Source organism: Pelodiscus sinensis, chromosome 1 (genome assembly GCF_049634645.1).
Source record: "Pelodiscus sinensis isolate JC-2024 chromosome 1, ASM4963464v1, whole genome shotgun sequence".
NCBI classification, from domain to species: Eukaryota; Metazoa; Chordata; order Testudines; family Trionychidae; genus Pelodiscus; species Pelodiscus sinensis.
The window spans coordinates 36,834,918-36,856,454 of NC_134711.1; the positions used below are offsets into that span (position 1 = coordinate 36,834,918).

At 40.8% G+C, this 21,537-nt stretch overlaps 2 protein-coding genes across 7 annotated transcripts in view; one reads left to right on the forward strand and one right to left on the reverse strand.

Annotated features, from left to right (window-relative positions):
- MOV10L1 (Mov10 like RNA helicase 1) overlaps positions 1 to 21,537 on the forward strand; it is a 108,238-nt gene that overhangs the window by 7,893 nt on the left and 78,808 nt on the right. The gene's annotated exons all lie outside the window — the stretch shown is intronic.
- The window catches only part of MLC1 (modulator of VRAC current 1), a 39,166-nt gene that overhangs the window by 5,914 nt on the left and 11,715 nt on the right, over positions 1 to 21,537 (reverse strand). For 5 of the 6 annotated variants that reach the window (XM_025184416.2, XM_075928051.1, XM_075928034.1 and 2 more), the window contains 9 exons: positions 18,196 to 18,285; positions 13,649 to 13,702; positions 13,466 to 13,567; positions 6,529 to 6,630; positions 5,886 to 5,957; positions 5,294 to 5,410; positions 3,101 to 3,157; positions 2,389 to 2,511; positions 763 to 930 (listed from right to left, as the gene is read on the reverse strand). In XM_025184416.2, the coding sequence (XP_025040201.1) occupies positions 763 to 930; positions 2,389 to 2,511; positions 3,101 to 3,157; positions 5,294 to 5,410; positions 5,886 to 5,957; positions 6,529 to 6,630; positions 13,466 to 13,567; positions 13,649 to 13,702; positions 18,196 to 18,285 (885 nt within the window). The remainder of the gene's footprint in view (positions 1 to 762; positions 931 to 2,388; positions 2,512 to 3,100; positions 3,158 to 5,293; positions 5,411 to 5,885; positions 5,958 to 6,528; positions 6,631 to 13,465; positions 13,568 to 13,648; positions 13,703 to 18,195; positions 18,286 to 21,537) is intronic. The other variant, XM_006122628.4, reaches the window with a different exon arrangement.

Below are 21,537 nucleotides of genomic sequence, written 5' to 3' on the forward strand. Positions count from 1 at the left end.
CTTCTAATGAAGGTGCCAGTATGAAGCGGGACAGGGAGAGTTTGGTTTGGGTTCTTTTTGCTACCAATAGACAGAAGTGGATTCTCTGTCACTGGCAATTCTTAAATCGAGGTTGGATGCTTTTCTAAAAGATATTCTCCAGTTTAACCACAGCTATTGGATTTAAAGCAGAAATTAATTCAGGGAAGTCCTATAGCCTAGGATCAGACTAGACGATCAAGGGTCTTTTCTCATCTTAAAATCTATAAAAGTAATACAGGAAATATATAACCCATGCAGGAATAGATCCCAGACCCTGATCTTAGTAATGCATGTCAATCTTAAGATCTTTCTTCTTCTCAAGCGAACAGTTGGCCTTACCCATAGAAGAAATGTGCAGGGCTAATGGCTAGAAATAACAAGCATTTTACTTATAAACTGAATAGTTCATTCTGGAAGTAACTGAGAAACAATAAACACATAACCCAGTAAATCATTTTACAGTGATTCTTCATAAGTGTTACCACGCTTTAATGATTCTGTTACCATTATCAAGTTATCTCTGTCAATTTAAAAAAAACTAGTACTGTACTGAGTGTCATAATTTAACCAGGAAAATAAGTCATTCAGGATGAAATTCATCCTTAGCATGAATAAATACATCTCTTGCACTTTAGAGGGCAAATTTAAGTGACAAATTGGAAATAAATTACTCAAATATTATAGACCATCATTCATGAATTATAATTATTATAAAATTATAGTCAGATATTACACACTTACCTCCATTGTTCGGTATTCTTGTTTATTAATTTGTGGCATTGCCCAAGATGAATCATGCAGCTTCATTTTTGTCTTGTAACTTACACATTGGATGACAGTGCCAATGGTAAGGAATGCCTGAATTAACAGCATCAGCATCAGAAGTAATAGAAGTATATCATAAGATTGCTAAAAATAAAAATGTATGTAAGTTGTTTAGGTATTTAACTATCATACCTGTCTTTTCTGCCTTGTATCACTTCATATTTTTTGGCGTTCTCCCATTGTTTACATGTGTCAGTATGACACCTGGTTCTTCCCTCTATCTGACTGATGAAATAATTTGTTGTTTTGGAAAACTAAAATGAACTGAAAAGCCTTGAACACTAGGGATGTAAAATCCTGTATAATTTATTAACTGATTAAATGTAACGTTTAACCAGTTAAATAATTAAACGGAGGCGAGCGAGGGGGCGGGGAGGCATTCCAGCAGAGTGGCTCCCATGCCACAGGCAGGGACTGCTTTGGCCCAGCTGTTTCTGACTCTGTGCTGGGCTGTTGGCTCCCAGCTCACATGGGCTGAAAATTGGCAGCCTTGTGCAGGGCTGGATTGCTGCTTCTACTCATGGGCTGAGAGCTGTCAGCTCCCGTCCACGTGGCCACTTCTGCCTCTCCCCCACATGTGAGGCTTCCAGCTCCAGCCTGCAAGCCCCTGTGGGCTGAGCGCCAGGGAGGCTGCTTCTGAGGAACAGTTAACTGTTACCTGATAAGCATCACCCATTAATGGGCGATGCTTACCAGGTAACTGGTTAATGAGTTACCCGTTCACATCCCTATTGAACAGAGATGGGTGGAATTTGTTAGTTTTGGTTTATAGTGATTTGTAGATCATTCACTTTCAGTTCACATATCTTTGACTATCTGGGTATGAAGCCCTCAGGAAACTTCAGCTGATGCAGAATGTGGCAGTACATTTCCTCAGCAACACAGGCTACCAGAGTCTGCAAACTATTCATCTTTTCCCCCAAACCAAGCTGTGAATAACTGAAGTATTTACAAATAAACATTTAGCATACTATCCCACTGTGCCATTTATAGCAAGACATCCTAGAAAATTATTTGAAAGAAATTATTCTTCATGTAATTAAGACCTGTGTGATACAAAATTGGTATCCGTATCTGCATCTGCAAAAATTGTCCACAGATATCCATATCTGCAGATACGGATACCCGCAGATGTAAAGTGGATGGATATCTGTGGATTTGCAAGGCTCTACATGTAAGGGTTAGAACTTTGAAGTTTGTTTGCTACAATTTCATGAATACTTGCTGAGCTGTTACAAAAAAGATCTATGGAATTTAAATAAAAATAATTACATTACTATAGATTATTTTAACCATTCTATAGTATTTAATGGAGAACTATAATCTTTTTATAGCCTTCTATGAGATGGTTCATGATAGCTATAGAAAGGATAGTTTTAGAAACTAATTTAGGCTTTTAAAATAATTTCCAAAATATTTTATTCATTCTCCATAATACAGCACTCTATCTTCTCATGATAAATAATTCATAATACTCTTTATTTACTCCCTCTGAATTGCTAATTAGTGGATTCTAATTTTTCATAAAAGTAAAATATTTACTTTAACTGCTGGTGGATAATTTTTAAAGATGTCAATAACTCGCATGATACTGAAGGATAAGTATCCAGAAGCTGTGAACAACAATGGAGAAGTGACACTGCTTATGGCAATCAGGACCTCAACCTAGTAAAACAAGATATTACACTTTAAGATGTTAAACTTGTGTTAAATAAATAAAAATAAGAGTAAATAACATTGGTTCTTGATCCCACTTCTGCATATATGATTGTCTTAAGTGTGGCTGCCTGGGTCTAACTGAGAACAAAATTTGGACTCAGAGATGATGTGGCAGACCCATTTTGTGTCTCTGCTGACTCTCCTTTCCACCTCTATTGAAATTAATATCAACAACATCCGCTGAAATATCCAGTACAAATAAATATTTTGCACATTTGAATTAATTAAAAGCTATTTTGGTTAATGCACTAATAGTATGTAGCAGAAGGAAAGCTGACTGAATTCTCTTTCAGTACAGTGAACTTTAAGTACTTTGTACAGAACCAAGCACATAATTGGCCTGCTGGTCTCCATTCCAACATCATTAATTGAGTATTCCACGGTATACCCTGACATCCATTTTTGTTCTATTTAGCATATAAGTTTTTATGGTCACTTTACAGTGGACAAATATTAGTTGTGCAATTATCACCAAAGAACTTTATTCATAATATTCCATTATAACACAATGTCCAAACAATATACATATACTTACCAAGCATTTACTTGGATATTCAGCAGCTACATGACTTGCAATAGCACTTGGAAAGCACTGAAAAGAACACCAAGACATAAGAAAACATTAAGAACTAGACCCTCAGCTGGTGTAAATTGACATAGCTTCATTTAGGGTACGTCTACACTAGCCTCCTACTTCGAACTAGGGAGGCTAATGAGGGCGACCGAAATTGCTAATGAAGCGCGGGATTTAAATATCCCGGCCGGTCGCCATTTTGGAAACCTGAGGTTTAACTGTTAATTCGAACTAAAGGGTTTATCTCGGAATTGCGCTTCTCTGCCGCATGTAGACGCGGGCAGTTACTTCGGGCTAGTCAGTTTCCAAAATGGTGACCGGCCGGGAATATGCTAATCGAGCGCGGTATATTTAAATCCCGCGCTTCATTAGCAATTTCGGTCGCCCTCATTATCCTCCCTAGTTCGAACTAGGGGCTAGTGAAGACGTACCCTCACTTGCAGTGGAGTTACATTGATTTACATTAGCTGAGAATCGAGTTCTCAATTTTCTTCAAATAAAGTGAAACCATATATAATTGTATAACACTGTATTGGCAACACTTATGGTGCTAATTTAATGGGGAGAAAAATTATTTCAAAAACTCTATTGATATTAATGGAGTGTTTTGACTATTAAATCTATACATATTAGTGAGGTAAATTATCCTCTCACAGGCCTGCTCATGTCTGTAACTGGGACAGTCACTTAATCAAGATGATAAACTAACAATGGCATCCTACATATTTCCCTGTATTGAAATTCAACCCAGATACTAATGTTGCAGCCTGAAGGATGATATTTTTAAAAATTGACATGTTTAGTAAAGAATACCCCCTTAAAAACCTTCTTTTATTATTGATTTCAGTGGCAATTTTACCTAAATAAGGCACTGACCTCCTAATAAAGTGTTGTAAATCAAAAAGAGAAGACACATTACATAATCTAGTACTACAGGTTGGACCTTGCTGGTCCAGCACTCTCAGAACCTGACTGGTCCCAAACAAGGGGATTTGCTGAACCAGAGGAGGTCCCTCCCTCATGACCCATGTTGCCACTGGGCTAGGGCTCCTGCCTGCCCCACTGCTGCCCCAGTCCCCGGCGGCTGTAGCTGCCACCAGCCCCAGTGCTGCCAGGGTAGGAATGTAAGCGACTAGTCGATTGTCCGATAAGTATAAGCTTATCGGACAGTTTACCAGTCCCTCAACTAGTCGCTCCCCACACCTTGCTGCCTCTTTTAAAGAGAGGCAGTGAGGCAGGGGAGCAGGAACCAGTGCTGGGGGGAGCCGGCTTAAATGCCGGATTCCCCCAGCACCATCTCCATGCGGGGCAGGAGGTAGTGGGGACCGGGCGTGAGCTGGGAATCAGCTGATTCCTGGCTCAAGACCAGTCCCAGACTCAGCGCCTCTGCTTTTAAAATGTATCAAGAGCCTAACAGCTCTTAATACATTTAAAAGGCTGGTGCGCATCGGGGGTGGGGGAGACCCAGCACGAGCTGGGAATCAGCTGTCCCAACTTGCATTGGGTCCTTCTCTCCCCCATTCTCCACTGCATTTCAGCTTTTAAATGGCTCTTAATACATTTAAAAGGCAGAGCTGCAGCAGGGTTAGCTCCTGAGTCTGGGAGCTAACCTCGCTGTAGCTCCACTGTTTACCGACTAATTGACTAGTTGATGGAAATTGCATCGACTAGTCGATTAGTTGATTAAACGAAATTTAACATCCTTGTGCTGGGGTTGGAGTGCCACGATTGCAGCTTTGCAGCCGCCTGGCTCCAAGGCCGAGTCCAGAGTTCCGCAGCCAGGGCTAGAGCTCTGCGGTTGGGGCCAAAATTCCCTGGCTGCCGCGGGGGCTGGAGCTCCCCGGCCGCTGAGGCCAAGGAGCTCCACTAGGGCCTGAACTCCCACCATGCTGCTCTACCCTCTCCCGTGACAATGGGCTTCCAGCTGAGTTACTGGTCCCTCTTACGATACTCCTGCCCTGCTGCCAGACCTCTCTGTTCTTGGGCTCTGTGCCAGACCAGGGAGTCCAGGTTAAGAGAAGTACAAGGGAGGTACAATCTGTATAATTAAAAAGTGTTAATTTTAAAGCAGTTGTTGTAAATTATTTTGAAAGCCAAATAATTAGCTTAGAGAGACATTGTATACAAGACTACATTTAACTGTGAAGTACTTACAGCCACTAAGATCCAAAAAAATGTTACTGAAAGGTATGGACCTGAGATTAACACATCCATATTCAAAGCAATGATTCCACCAAAAACTGCAGAAATTCCAATAATGATCTCAATTACCTACAAAAATTTAGAGCACCAAAACAATTAGCAATGAATTTGACTGTTGAGTTTTTATAGTCATTTCAGTTGCATAAGTAGGTTGACTCATATATGTTTATAAAAGCATATCTGGCATAAGAAATATTTGAGGTCTGTCCTATGCTCATGAAAGACTCTGGCAAAACTCCCTTTAGTTAAAATGGAACAAGATTGTCCCCATGTTTACATTTTTATTTAGTGTTTCCAATAAATAATATAATGTCATGGCTGCAACTATTTTTCATTTAGTCATCAAGCAGACTTTTCCCTCCTATTTAGTACAGTTGAAATTTATTTTGAAACATCAAAGCATATCTCATGCCCATGTTGATACATTATAAGCCTATTCCTGAAGCTGTTACACACAGAACTCTCACGGGCTTTAAATGAATTCAATATGTGAAAAGAGGAAAGAATAAATTCATACATCTCAAGAAAACAAAGCTTTTCTTACTGAATACGATTTCAGAATTCGAGTAGGAAAGCTGACATTGTTCAAAACACTGGTGCTGTCATATATGGTACTCTACGGATAAAAAAGAAACAACATGGTCTGAAAAAGTATGCAGTTTAATAAGGAGCAGATTGTGGCCTGACTCTACACAATGTAAGGGGCATTCAGGCCTATCCCTCCAATAATCTGTGTGATCTATCTACATCTTGGCTACAAGGATGTGGGAAAGAACATGTGTTCCATGACCTGCTCCCAGGAAATGAGTAGACCAGTGTTTCCCAACCAGGGTTCCGCGGACCATCATCATTTTTTCTAGACTTGTAATCATTTATATTGCTCTTCTGTGGCCTTTTTCCAATTTGTTCTTCTTTCCTGAAATGTGGTGCATAGAACTGGACACAAAACTCCAGCTGAGGCCTCATTCCCAATCCCATTTGCCTTCTGGGGCTGTGTGTGTGCTGCCCTCCCAGTAGTTTCAGCCTTTAGTGGCCTGGTAAAAGTGGAAATCAAGCCACAGTTTGCTATAGACCTTTGCCTAAGAAACAGCATTACCACTCAATTACAAGATGGCATGCATATTGGGCCACTTTCCCACACACAACAGTGAAATTAAAAAAATGTTAGTTGTTAAGGTAAAACCTACTTTCTTCCTCCTGAAGCAGTCTTCATTAGACCGAGCTGAAATGATCACAGTAGTTGCCATGAAGATTTCCAGCAGAATTAGCAGAATCAAGTTGAAATTTATCTGACAACAGAATCCCACATCAAACTGCATTAAATAATTCATATTTAACCATAACTGTCTATACAATTGTAGCAAACTGTTGACCTATGATTAATAATTTCCCATTGTTCTTTCATGTCTGTCCTGCCTTTTGTATTATCAGAGTTACACCTTGTCTCTGACATATCTTGTATACCATGCTTCTTTGAAGAAAATCAGAATAGGCAGATTTGAGAGGCTTTCTTTTGGGCACTGAAATTGATCTCTCATTGTGTCATGTTTAGATTTAGGCATCTTCTGATCCTTGACACTTTCTAGGGAAAGTGGCAGCATGAAGAACAACCAAAGAATAAAGATACTATTTAACTAAAGTAACTTCATATTCAAAATCAGAAGCAACCATCCTTTTATCTATGCACATTAAAAGATTTATTCTAATATACAAGTTAAAGAGCTATTTTTAAACATTAGAAGAAATCCTCACCAAAACTATCAACTGCTCTTAAAATGCTTTATCTGGCTAAAGAGTGTTTCAAATCTTTTATTGATTTAGGAAAGAATTTTAGAACCACATGAATGCTCTGCTCCTGATCCTCATCTGTAGCTGAGGAGCATGCAGTGCCACGTGCAAGAAGGATCAGTTTCCACCAGGGTTGGGCTCAGTATAAATCAGAGCTGCCTGAAAGTGTGTCTAATTTGTATTGATTGCCAGTGGACCCAAAGGACTGATATAACAGCCAGAGAGTGCCAGAATGCAAGGAGATCCCAGTCACACACTCTCTCTTGGCCACTCTCCTTATGCTAGCAGCTGAGGAAAAGTATGATGCTATAGGCAGATTCTTTGGATATGTTTACGCAGCAAACCTGAGACTGGCCTGTGCTAACCAACTCGGGCTTGTGAAGTTTGGGCTCTAAGGCTGTTTCATTGCTGTGAAAACTTCTGGGCTAAGGCTAGAAACAGAGCTCTGGGTTCCTCCAGTCCCACAGGGTGCTAGACACCAGCTCCATACCAAGCCTGATCACTGTGAGCCCAAATCAGTTAATACAGGCCAGCCGTGGCTATCTAGTTGCTGTGTAGACATACCGTTTGTCACCAGTAGATTCCCTTTCACTGGGATAATCCTAAAATTACTGGCTATCCTGACTTCAGGGTTATTTTGTACTACAAAAGCATCACAAAGCAGCCATGGCACAGCCTGGAATCTGGTTCACATATTTAACATTTACAACATTTTTAAAAAGTTATCTATGAAGCTGAGTAACATTGTTGGAAAACAATAACAAAGGCCTTCCACAAATGGTGTTATTTTTAAATTATAAATTGCTTTGATTTGAACAGATATTTTACATTTTATAGGTCCAATATCCTCTAAATTATTAGCAATGAACTCATGTCAGACTTATGACTAATATTTCCTGTGCAGATTCTATGAACAGTATAATGAATCAGAGATATTATTATGGTTATGAAACAGGCAAGTAGGGATGTTGCAGTAAACTATTTACCCATGCACTAAAGTCTGTTTTACTACGTAGCCACTGCAAAACAACTGTAAAGGTGACATAGCTGGCCTTGGGAGGATCACTTCAGTGTAAAGAGATCCTCCAATAGTACAGAGCAGGATCCGTCCAGGATCAGAGAAGCACAAAAATGCTAAGCTAAGGATCTGGGCCACAGAATCAATATGCAATATATCTGTTTTCAGGTATCTTGGAACAGGACAGTCTGCCAGAGAAGAGGATATGGGAGAGTGGGGAACACATCTAAGGTTTCTTCCATTATCTCTTCTTCCTCATCAAGCAATAAAAGAGGCTGTAGTATTGTAAAATGGGCTTCTCTGAAGCACTCCTGTAGAAGAGAATAGGACTTCCTCCTGGATCTCAGTTCTGATAGAGGTCCATATTTTATAGAACATCCCAGGACCACTAAGACCACAGAGGGTAGTACATCCTTTGCTAGTCTTAATGTGAGGTTCTGCTGTCTCTACAACAAAATGCATAGGGTGACAAACCTCAGTAAGGATATCAGCCTTTCATGTAACTCTTCTAAGTAAGTGGAGGAGCAGTTCCTGTCAATGTATGCAGGGGTCTAGGTAATGGGCACACCTACTGCTGATCCTATAGCATTGAGAAAGAAAATATCTAAAGGAGCAATTGGACGAAGCACAGTGGTACATTGAAAGTGGAATTGGAGCTAGCTGTACCAATGGTGTCAGCAAAGCCAGCAGTGCCGAAATGGAAGGATGAGGAGACAAAGACATCAATGTTGCCATGAATTATGCCGACAATGCTAATGGCAGTGCTGAGTATTGCAACAGCAGCTCTGCAGGTATTCTACTGCTAAGAAGGCCTGCAGAGTCAAAGGTAAGTGCATAGTAGACAGTGCCATCAGTCCCCAGTTTGTTGGATGTAGAAAACACAAACATGGTAAAAGTGAAAACCCCAGTCTGAATGGCCCTGGGGAAGCAAGAGCTAATACTGCTGCATCAAACAGTGCTGGAGAAGATTTAAGCTTGTAGTTAAGCTGTGACTCAGCACCAGGGAATTTACTTGAGGGCTTCTTGTGAGGCAAAGACTGGGACTGGGAATGTCCTTCAGAGTTGGTGTTTATGATTTAGAGCTGGAGGGGCATGCCTACTCAATGTGGAATCTGATTTCTAGTAGTCTAAGTCCAATCCTAATACAGGACATATTGACTCCTTCATTAGATGTATCTTGAGGCAAAAATCTCTTTTTTCATTCTGGTGGGAACAAGGTACAAATAAAGTATTTGTTTCTAACAAGCACCTCACCAAGGCAGATGGAGTAGCTTTTGTGTCCATCCTAAGAGGGTAATGGACATTGATCCTTTGGCGAAGTGTCTGAGACGTTTGTCCAATGTACATAGCAGACGTCTGCTATGTACTTTGCCAAAGGATCAATGCCCACAAAACAGATATTAGACAGGATCACAAAGAAAAAACAGTTTCTTGTCATTTCAGCCAGAAAGGACAATGACTCAACCACTTAATTACCTGCATCCTACTCCAGAAGCCTTTCAAATCTGCACTTGAAAGGGAATCCTCTGAACTGTCATGCATGCTAAGATTCGACACTCTACGTGTCGGGCTCAACAAAGACACCAACTACCTTACCCATTACAAAGATAGCTTCCCCAATTATCACCTCTAATACCATTAGCTCACAGACTTTTACCTTTCCTCACCTCTAATATCATTAGCTCACAGACATTTACCTTCCTCTCCCCCCCCCCCCCGCATCCCCCTTCTGTTCTGAAATGTGATTTGTCCCTTTTCATATGTGTTCACTTTTTTTTAATTGTATCCTTTGGTATATATGGTTGTGACTATTTTCTTCCACTATTTGATCTGAGGAAGTGGGTCTGGCCCACGAAAGCTCATCATCTAATAAACCATCTTGTTAGTCTTTAAAGTGCTACATAGTCCTGTATTTTGTTTCAGCTACACCAGACTAACACGGCTACATTTCTATCACTATAACTCCATTAACTCCATTACAAACTACTAATAAATTAACTATAGCTATTTAGTATAGACTATAAAGGAGTAATTTTTCAAAAGCTGAAAAGCCTAAGCAAAAGCTATGGGGAGCTTCAACTCTTGTCATGCATGGTGAGAAGGAATTGAGAGGCAGTCTATGGACCCCCTTTTACACCACTGGCTTAGTGCACAAGGACACATGCATCCCTCTTGTACTGATGTCAACAGTCTCCAAATAGAGTGCTCTGGGCATGCATATACCTGCAATAGAATGTATATGTACATAATCACTTTAAAGAATTTAGGGCTAAAGATCAAAATTTTCAATTGTAGGTGTCTAAATTTAGGCACGTATATTCTAGTTATCTGATTTTGAAAAGTACTAAAATAAATATTCAGAGTTGGTATTAATTTTAGAGGTCTGTGCCTCTGAAAAATCAGAGCAGTCAGAATGTTTTTGAGGTTAAGTTTTATATACTATTACTACTACTACTACTGCTCCACTATAACTCCACTTAAGCTCATCTGCAGAAGGGGGTTTTGCCCACAAAAGCTCATGATACTATATATTTGATCGTCTCTAAGGTGCCTCAAACTACACATTGTTTTTAAAAGGAAAAACTTAAAAAACAAAAAATAGACTAGTAGCACCTTAAAGACTACGAAAACATGAGCTTTCGTGGACACAACCCACTTCTTCAGATGACAGGAGTATTAGAAGTGTATTAGAATAAATAAAGTTACAGACTAACATGGCTACCCCTCAAAGGGTACGGCTAGATTGCACAGTTTTTTCGGGATACTAGAGGTATCCTGGAAGAACCGTTCTGCATCCAGGGAACGTGTTTGCTCTTCCACTTTTTTTATGGAAGAGCAAACGTGCTCTTTTGGAAGCCCCTTATTTCTCATTCCACAAGAAATAAGGGGGCTTCCAAAAGAGTTTTTTTTCCCAACTTTTGTCCCCGGCTAGATGGGCCAAGTGTCGGAAAAGCCTCTTCTGACAAAAGAATTGGAAAAAGCTATGCAAAATACGGAGCACATTTTGCGTAGTTTTTTCCAAAAAACCAGTGTAGTCTAGACATAGCCTGAGAGTTTTATATTTCTCCTACTAACAGCTAATTTTTATACAGTGTTCTTTGTGCAAAGATCTCAGAGCAATTTACAATACTATGTCAAATCAATTCCAAGATACACAGTCTGGGTGCTAACTGGCAACGATAAAACATTCATTTCCAATTTATTTATGTTTTTATTTATATTAATGGCTTTTTATAATATTTTTGAAATTTCTAGCAGGTAGCCACAAAGGAAAGATATAACAATTTAGCAACATTACCTTACATTAGTTCCTGAGATACCATATGTATTTTCTTTTCTAGATATAGGGAATATTGTATGAATTTGATACCACTATATTTTAGCTGTTTTGTATGTTGACTTTTTAATGGTGATTGCTGAAAGTAAAAACAATTCTAATCTGAATGAATTCTTCTTTGGTTGACTGTTGTCAACTTTATTGACTGCACGTCAGTTAACCAGTGAAGAACTGGCGAAGAACTCCAAAAAATGTTTGTCATAAAAGGCTTTGGTAAAACAAAAAAAAGCAATCTTGTAGCACTTCAAAGACTAACAAGATCTTTTATTAGGCGATGAGCTTTTCACCTAATAAACTATCTTGTTAGTCTTTAAAGTGCTACATGACTGCTATTTTTGTTTTACCAAGATCAGACTAACACTGCCACCTCTCTGTTACTGGAAAAGGCTTTGTGAAGGTGACCTGTCAAAGAAGAAAAAGAGAACCTGAAGGAGTAATCTACTAAAAAAACAAAGTCTGGGACCCTTCCTCAAATTCCAGCGTTGTTTAAAAAAATTAACATTTGGCTAATCTGAAGATGTCCACCGAGTCAGCTTTTGCTTTCTCTTCTGATCTCTCTCTCTGAGCATTATTCCAGGAGGCAAATGCTAGAGAAACTTCCATTTAATCAGTTTGAAGGCATGTGTGAGGACTAATTAAAAAATCTGGGTACACAGACCTCTAAAGGAAGACAATTATCATTTGTGTATGTTTTTCTTCCCAGTTAATTGTACACTTTCACCCATATAATGTGTATAAGCGTCTATAACAGGTAATCTTTTCTTCTGAATAGGGAACCGATTTACAGAGACAAAGATGATGATCTAACGATATCCTACACTTGGGTGATGCATAATGGAGGTTAAGTCTCCTCTATCTTGTGCTGCTTGGGAGCAGTGGTGGATTACAACATATGGGACCTGTGCCCAGGGACCTTGGCCAATTTGAGGGCCCCAGAAAAATCTTCCCCACACCATGCCCCCGGGCTAGGAGCTTTTCTGGTTTTGGGGCCTCATCAGAGGAGCAAGGGGTGGAGCCCACATGAGAAAGGGATGGGAGAGCTCTGGGCTTGGAGCTCCAGCCACGGCCAAGATCTCCACCACAGTTTCAGATGAGATAGAGAGTTTGGCCCCAGCCAGAGCCAAGCTCTTAGCCCCCATCCATGGCCTTGATTGAGCTCTCACCTGCCTAATCGCCCCTCTCAGGGCCATGGTGGTGAGGAGGAGGGCTCTCTGCCTCACCCCATGCAATGAGAGGGCTTAGTGCAGCAAAAGGGGTGGAGCAGGAGGTTAGCCTTCCAAAGGGGAAGCGTCATCCGCTATCCATGATCCTACATCCAGCAGACATTCCCCTCCTCCCAAAGATCATTGGGTGGTGCCAGTTAAAAACAGTGAATCCTATACCTTCCATTTATTTCAGCTGCCAGCACAAAGAGTGTGGGTGGGTTCTCCTATCATTCCTGGCTAGCAAATGTTCATTGACCTCAGCTGAAAATATGGCCCAAGATTTGATCTTGTGTGAGACTCAGAACCCTACATAAAATTTGTTTTGAATAATTCCTTCTGATACATTCCATAACATGTAGGTATATGGGATCAAATTAATCCCTGTTATAACTGCATTGACTGCAAGAAAATCACACTAGGGATGATCTTGGTCAGTAATGTGTTATATAAAGACCACAGAAAAGAGGTCAAGAAGGAATTTTCCCCTAGATTAGATTGACAGAGACTCTGGGAATTTTTGCCTTCTGCAGCGTGGGGCATGTGTCATTTACAGGTTTAAATTAGACTAAATGATGGATTCTCTGTAACTTGGAATTCTTTTTAAAAAATAGTAACTCAGCCTGAAGCTATAGATCTCTTTTAGGAGTAGGTGGGTGAAGTTCAATGTCCTGCAATGAGCAAAACATCAGACTAGATGATCAAAATCATCCCTTCTGCCTTTAAAGTCTAGAAGAAAGACAAATACAGAGTTGACTGACATTTTTTTCATAACTCACATTTATTGCCGATGGATTAAGGACAAGTTTGCATCCAAACCATATTAAACACGTTGTTGTTACAGCAAATGTAGAAACAAACAGAATCTGAAAATTGGGTATCTGTAAAACAATTGCAAAAATATTTTTTTCAAATAACCAATGAATAAAAGATTAATAATCCATTAAGCTCTAAACACTTACCACATTAACTTTGTTTCTTGCAATAGCAAAACTCACAACTGCTGAAGGAATACACTAGAAAAAAATAAATGAAGCAAAATATTAACAGAATAACTTACAAAACAAAGCATACATTTATGTTAATAATAGCAGACATGTTTCTTAGAGGGTCTAGTTTTACTTTAGCCATTTTGCATTAGAAGTGAACTAATAATAGGAGGAAAAAAGGAGAAATAAATAAAACATAAGCACATATTAAAATAATATAAAGAGTGAATAACATGGAGATTCAGAGAAAAGGTTGCCACCCTTGTCTCAAATTCAACAATTATGGGTTGCATTTTAATATTCCAGGGAATTCAGAGCAGTAACGAACTACAGTCTCTAAGGCTGTTAAATATATGCTGCAATAGATAGGCCTTCTGTGAAAGAATAGAAGTCTTTCTGGAGACATTTCATGCCTTTGTTAGTTTAAAATTAATTCCAGCAGGCCTAAAGTTCTAAAGCAGACAAAAGAAACCCTGTGCCAATGGCATTATTTTAAACAGACAAAGACAAAGTTGTTACACCTAAAAATTGACCAACTTTGATGGTGGTTCAATTCTGAATTTCTTTGTAAAATTAATCTGTGGAGTCACAAGGGGGCTGCGCCCTGTTTGCTACGCTTACCAACCCCCTTCTCTGGCCGCTTTTGCAACAAAGAGCCTGATGACGCCATTCTGTCATGTGATGGGATATCTTTTCTATATAGAGAGAAACATTATCTCTTCCAAACTGTACTTGTGAGCCACATGACTTCATTGGGGGCTGTGTTTATGAGAGGGCAGAATGTTCTGAACATCAAGTTTTACTAGGAAAAATAGTTTATATTTCCTAAAACTGTGGTTTTCAAACATGAGGATTGCAACCCAGTACTGGGTCGCACTATGTCAGGCAATGGGTCACCTTGCTAGAGGGTGACCTGGTGACTAGTGGGGGTGCTAAGATAGGCTTCCTGCCTATCCTGGCACTGTGGACCAAACTTGATACCGGAAGCGGCAAGCAGCAGGTCTGGCTCCTAGGTGGGAAACAGGGGAGGGGCATGGGGCCTCCATGCACTGCTCATACCCTGAGCATTAGCTCCCAACTCCCATTGGTCAATTTCCAACTAATAGGAGATGGGGGGGGGGGGATAATGTGCCTGTGGGAAGGAGCAGCATGCAGAACTGCTTGGCTGTGTCTAGACTGGAAAGTTTTTCCGTAAAATCAGCCGCTTTTCCGGAAAAACTTGCCAGCTGTCTACACTGGGCACTTGAATTTCTGCAAAAGCACTGACTTCCTACTGTCTGAAATCAGTGCTTTTTGTGGAAATACTATGCTACTCCCGTTCGGACAAAAGTCTCTTTTGCGCAAAACTTTTGCACAAAAGGGCCAGTGTAGACAGCTGAGATTTGTTTTCCGCAAAAAAAGCCCCGATCGCGAAAATGGTGATTGGGGCTTTGTTGCGCAAAAGCGCGTCTGGATTGGCACGGACGCTTTTCCGCAAAAAGTGCTTTTGCGGAAAAGCGTCCGTGCCAATCTAGACACTCTTTTCCAAAAATGCTTTTAACGGAAAACTTTTCCATTAAAAGCATTTCCGGAAAATCATGCCAGTCTAGACGCAGCCCTTGTGTGCCTCTGCCTGGAGCCAGACCTTCTGATGGCTGCTTCCGGGACACAGCATGGTCTGCAATGCCTGCCTTAGCACCTCCACTGCACCACTGACCAGGAGCCATTGGAAGTAAACCCATGCCCAACCATGAATATTAACCCCTTGCCCCAGCCCTGAGGCCCCCTAAATCTAGAGCCTCCCATGCACCCTACAACCCTTATTTCTGGTCCCCCACCCTCACAGCCCACACTCTAGCCAAAAGATATTATGTTGGGTCATGAGTATCAACAATTTTCTTCAACTGGGTCATGAAAAAAAATAAATAAAGCTTGAAAACCACTGCCCTAAAAAAATATTTTCCTGAAGGCACCCTATTGTCTCCCAACTGTTCACCCTTATGAGGTATGTATCTCATTTCATTCCACACATTAGGATGTTACTGCAATGTTAGAAGATATTTATAAGTGAAATAGAAAACTATTAAAATAAATGTATAGAAAATTGTTTTTTATAATAAAGGAATTAATTCCACATCATCTATGCTTCCTTTGAAAAAAAATTTTCAGTATGTGGTAAATTTGCACAAAAATGTGTTTTGGAGAACACAGAATCTATTTACAAATTCAGGTCAAATATAACCCTGGGAAAAATATTTTGGAAATGTCAAAATGTTTCATTTCAACATTTGCAAAACAAACCATTTCTATATTTTATTTTGAAAAGATCCATATTTAATTTATAAAATGTCATTTCAAATTGACATTTCATTTCATAGTGTCCTTTTGAATCACCGTTTGAAACACTGTGGTCAGCCTGATTAAAATGTTTTTATCTTGTTACAGTGAGAATATAAAAAAAAATTCAAGTTGAGTCAAAACTAATTTTTTTCCAGAATTTTTTGCTCAGCCACTGAAACAAAAAATAAATTATTTTTCAGCTTTGTTGAATGAAATTTTATCCCCACTGATGTTAAGAGGAGTTTTATCATTGACTTCAGTGGGACCAGAACTTCACCCTTTGAATTCTACATTTGAACACTTGTTTGCCAGCAAGAACCAGTGTAACAGAAGATTAGTGGCTAGCTAACATTCCTATACCATCTCTCCACCACTTAATTAAAAATTTGGCAACGTCTACACTGCAGCGCTTTTCTGAAATACTGGAGGTATCCTGAAATAGCTATTCCGCACCTTTTGAGCACGTCGGTTATTTTAAAATATAACGGGCTCGCTATTCTGACATTCTTGTAAACCTCATTCCACAAGGAGTAAGGGACGTTTTGGAATAGCAAGTTATTTCTAAATAAGTGCTGTGCAGATCGCACCAAATTTCAAAATAAGCTATTCTGAAATTGACTCAAAATAAGATATACAATTTGTGTAGCTCAAATTGCATAGTTTATATTGAGGTACGGGTGCAGTGTAGATGCAATCTTTATAACATTGGCAAAAAAGGGAGAAAATATTTTTAAAGGGAAAAAATGATTAAGAGTGAAAAACAATCCCTTCTCTTATCTTGGGTTAACATTAACCCACAGCCTAAACTTGCTCCTACTGAAGTTAATGGGAGTTTTACCATTGATTCCAGTGGCAGCAGGCTCAATCCCAATTTATAACATCTTGGTATTTATACTCCCTTTCTGATGCATGAGCACTTGATGCAAAACTCAAAGAAAAGAGGTAAAGTGAATCATAGAATATTTTTGTTTTCTTCCAGTTGAGCAAAAACAAAAAACAAAAACAAAGGAGGCTTACCCCTTTAAGGGCGGCCTGTCCCAAGTAAAACATTGTTGACCAAAAAAAAGCCCCCAGGGAAAAGTTGTTGCGCAAAACAAACAAACAAAAAAGGACAGGGAAAAGAAGTTGTTTAAAAAAAAAAACCAAACAGTTTGCCCTTTTATCAGGAGAGCAGGCAGTGCCCTTTTAAGGGTGGCCATTTTGAACTCTGTTCTCCATGGCTCACCTCCAACTGCCTCACAGCACGGCAATAGATACCTGTTTGAGCGTTAAAGCATATGGTTGGCAGAACAGAACACAGCCATGGTCAGTTTTTCCTTTGGCATTCATCAACTCCATTTTAGATCTCTGTGGATCTGAGGGTATGTCTACACTACCCCGCTAGTTCGAACTAACGGGGTAATGTAGGCATACCGCACTTGCAAATGAAGCCCGGGATTTGAATTTCCCGGGCTTCATTTGCATAAGCCGGGCGCCGCCATTTTTAAATCCCGGCTAGTTCGAACCCCGTGCCACGCGGCTACACGCGGCACGGAGTAGCTAGTTCGGATTAGGCTTCCTAATCCGAACTAGCTGTACTCCTCATTCCACGAGGAGTACAGCTAGTTCGGATTAGAAGCCTAATCCGAACTAGCTACTCCGTGCCACGTGTAGCCGCGTGGCACGGGGTTCGAACTAGCCGGGATTTAAAAATGGCGGCGCCCGGCTTATGCAAATGAAGCCCGGGAAATTCAAATCCCGGGCTTCATTTGCAAGTGCGGTATGCCTACATTACCCTCCTAGTTTGAATTAGGAGGGTAGTGTAGACATACCCTGATGAAGTTAGCTCAGATTTCTTTCTACATTGAAGTTCTCTGTATCCTTGTTATTTTGGTGATATATAATGATAATGTTTTTAATTTAGGGCAAGATTGATACTTTATTTTGAGTAAGGGGCAGTGTAGCTGACCACAGAAGCAGAGCAGAGAAGGGACTGTGGCTCCCTGCACTGCTGCCTCTGATACAGAGGTGGCAGCGCAGGTGGGGAGGGACCTGCATGTAACCGTGACATTTAACCGATGTTAATCGTGTACATATTTACACTTTCATATCCTTAGTGAGGAAAGTTTGAACATGACAAAAAGAGAGATAATACATTCATAAAATTATTTATTATAGTGTAAATTCTCAGACAGCCACAGCAATTAATTAAGAATGCTTACTGAACCTGCTGCACAACGTAAATAATCCATTTCAGATGGAAAAACATTTCCCAGATAAAGTGAAAATCCAGAAGTAACAAGAAGGCAAGTCTGTAAAGCAACAATATGGTATAAATTAATGTCAAAATTTATAAAAACAGCAAATGGACAGAAGAAAACCAGGAGTTTCTTTATTCAAAATAAAGTACTTTTGAATTTTTAATGACACAGTCTTTGTATGATTGATAATGAGGCAAAACATCAAAAAAATTACAGGCCATACGAACATATTTTGCTGGCTGTTAAAACAATACTGGATTGAACAAGCTAAGTGTTGTGTAATTACTTGGCAAATATATAAAGAAATGCTTAGACGACAGTCACATCATAATTGAATTTTGGGCAGAAATAGCTTGATGGTAAAAATGAACCTGTTAGAACAAAATATAAAAGGACTCTAACTAAGCCCCTAAATTTATGCTCACAAAATTATACAAGAATGCTTTTTGGCATACAGTTTTGAACCACCAAGTTTTTACGCTATCCAAACTATGTGCAATTCAGGAATTCTGAGTGCTGAGGTTGGATAATGAAAAAAAACAAAACCTTTTCTGTACAAAGTTGACCAATGATAAATATAAAGTATGATTTTGAATTTTGTCTCCCCCTGTTATGTTTATACTAAATCCCTCACAAATATATTATTGATTTAGAATATGTGAATTATCACAGCTTTTGGAGAATTATAATTTCACTATTTACTCAGTTTTACAGGGCAGGGTATTATTTATATGTACACGTGAAAATATTGTTATAGCCAATTTGGCCCTTGTGCTACCTGCAGAATTAAAAGCAATATGAGTTTTGTATATGCACTGGTGGAGAAAGGTAAGATACCAGTCCTTTCATCATACTGCTGCACTCTTCTTGTTTGCAGTTTTCCCTGTGAACTAGATGCATCTCAATGACCTTCACCTAAATACTCTTATAAATCATCTGTGGTTTTATGTGTTTTTTATATTTGAGACAGAGATACTGATTTTTATTATTAACCAAGTTTTACTGAATTCACAGCCTTTAGATCTTATCCAGATCCAGTTAAAGTCAAGCATAAATTAATCATTTTTATGTAGGTGGGTGTGATGGGAAGGCTGCCCTCCTGCAGTGGCATAACAGTTAAACGCAACACTGGGAGAGGGCTGAGATTGAAGGCAGCAGCTGAGGCAAATAGCTGGCAATTAGGGCCCAGCTGGGGCTATATAAATAGGGGCTCCTAGACAGAGAGCACACATTTGCTGTGGAGCAGAAGGGAACTGGCTGCCCCCTAATGCCGTCAGAGCTTGAGAGCAAGACCTCACCCTGGCCAGAGCTCCCTAGCTTTGTTTGTCGTATCATAGCATTTCTCTGTCTCTGGAAGCCTTTGTAGCTTTTCTGGCAGCCGGTCCCTCCTGCTCCCCAGCTGGAGCAAGAATATGCTGTCTCCTCTCCAGGAGCCCCTATTTATATAGCCTTAGCTGGGCCCTAAGACTGTGTCTAGACTACATGGCTCCATCAACGGAGCCATGTAGATTAGGGTTGTAGGCAAAGGGAAATAAAGCGGCAATTTATTCCTCGTGGGATGAGGTTTACCGGGGCGGTCGACAAAGGGCTTTGATGTCGACCGCGGAGCGTCCAGATTAGCGCGCTGAGCCGACAAACAGCTGGCAGCCATTTAAATTTAAATGAAGCGGCAATAAACAAATCGACGGAACCATGTAGTGTAGACATACTCTAATTGACTGCTACTTGTCTCAGCTTGCTGACTCCACACTCTCAGCCCCAGGGACTTTTGCTGTTTCTGACCCAGAATTCTTTATATCTGGGCCCTTAGTTAGTTCCTCTCTTCCTCTACTCCTTTCAAGAGGAAGCAGACGTTTTCTCTGTTTTCTTGGGCACTTTGAACTTGAGTTCTCTTAAACTCCATGTGCCTCTCTGCTAGATGCAGGGCCTCCTCCACAGTGGCTAGCTTTGTCTGCAGCTCTTGCACATATTCCCGGCAGTCCTTCAGCCCCTTCCCCTTGTCTGCCAGGGCCTCAGCAGAAGCTTCCTGCATCCCTGGATTCACCTGCATCTCTTCCTTGGTCCTCTCTATTCCAGATTCTTCATTTCTCTCCTACCCTGCAAACACTGCCTGCTAATGGGTGGGGAAGATCTCCCTCGTGGTCCTTACTGGGCAATTCCCAGGGCCATGGACATTCCCCAATCTAGCTTTCTTAAGAGGGCATTGTCTCTTTAGGTTGCCTACTTCCTGGTACCTGAAGCACCTCTTCCTTGCCTTCCCAGTTGGGGGCCTTACTATGTCCCCTTTTTCTTCAGGTTCCTGTGGGCTAGACCTGTTTCTGCAGCTCCTGTCAGGGCAGTGCCTCTTCAGGTGCCCCTGCTTCCCACAGGCCCAACACGCCCATCACCAACCTATTTTCTTCACAGCTGGGGTTCTCTTAGACTTTCCCTTATCCTCCTAATAGGGGCATTCATTCCTTGCGCCTTCCAGTTGCCCACAGATATAGCACAGCATGTTCACTGGTATCAGGTGTCATGCCCTGTCCTCCTGCCTTCTTCCACTATGCCTGCATCTTCCCCAAATCTCTTCTTTCAACAACTGGAATATGGTTAGCTTCTGCTCCGCCACCTGGATCATTTAGGTCCATAGGTACTCATGGGTCTCGTTCTATCGCTGCTGAGCTCTCAGTAATTGCCCAAGCTGTATCCGCAGTCCTCTTTGCTGGGACTTCCTCTCCAGTGCCCAGACCATGAGCCCTCTGCTAATAGGGTTCCTCATACCTAGGATCCATTGTCCCCTGCCATTCACAATTCAGTCTCTGTTGGCACAGTTTGCCTAGTTCATACCAGTCCTCTTGTATCAGGGGTGGACTGCAACTGCCCACATTCTCCACCACGTGTAATGTGGCTGTGACTCTCTGTCACAGCACCGCCTGATGGTCACTTGAGGAATCAGCTTTTCAGCCTCAGAGCACCCTCTGTTGGCGAATGTCTTGCCCTCAGTTACCTGACTCTTGCACTAGATCAGGCCCCTGTGTCCCTTCCTGTCCACAGTGTCCTTCCCCACAAACAATTCCCTTTCACTCTGGGGTACCACTAAGGTTCCTCTCCAGAAAACCCCCCAGTTGCCCCATATCCACTTGCCTCAATGACCTGCTGCCAATCATCATCTAGCCTCTGCCTAAGGGGCAAACTGCAGCCTGAAATGGCCACTCATCACGAGTAATGGGGTGGATTTGCTGCCTTCTGCTGCCCTAGTACCCTCAAGCCTTGTCTCAGGCCCTGCAGCCTGGGAATGAGGTCAGAGCAGAACTCCCCAGCTCT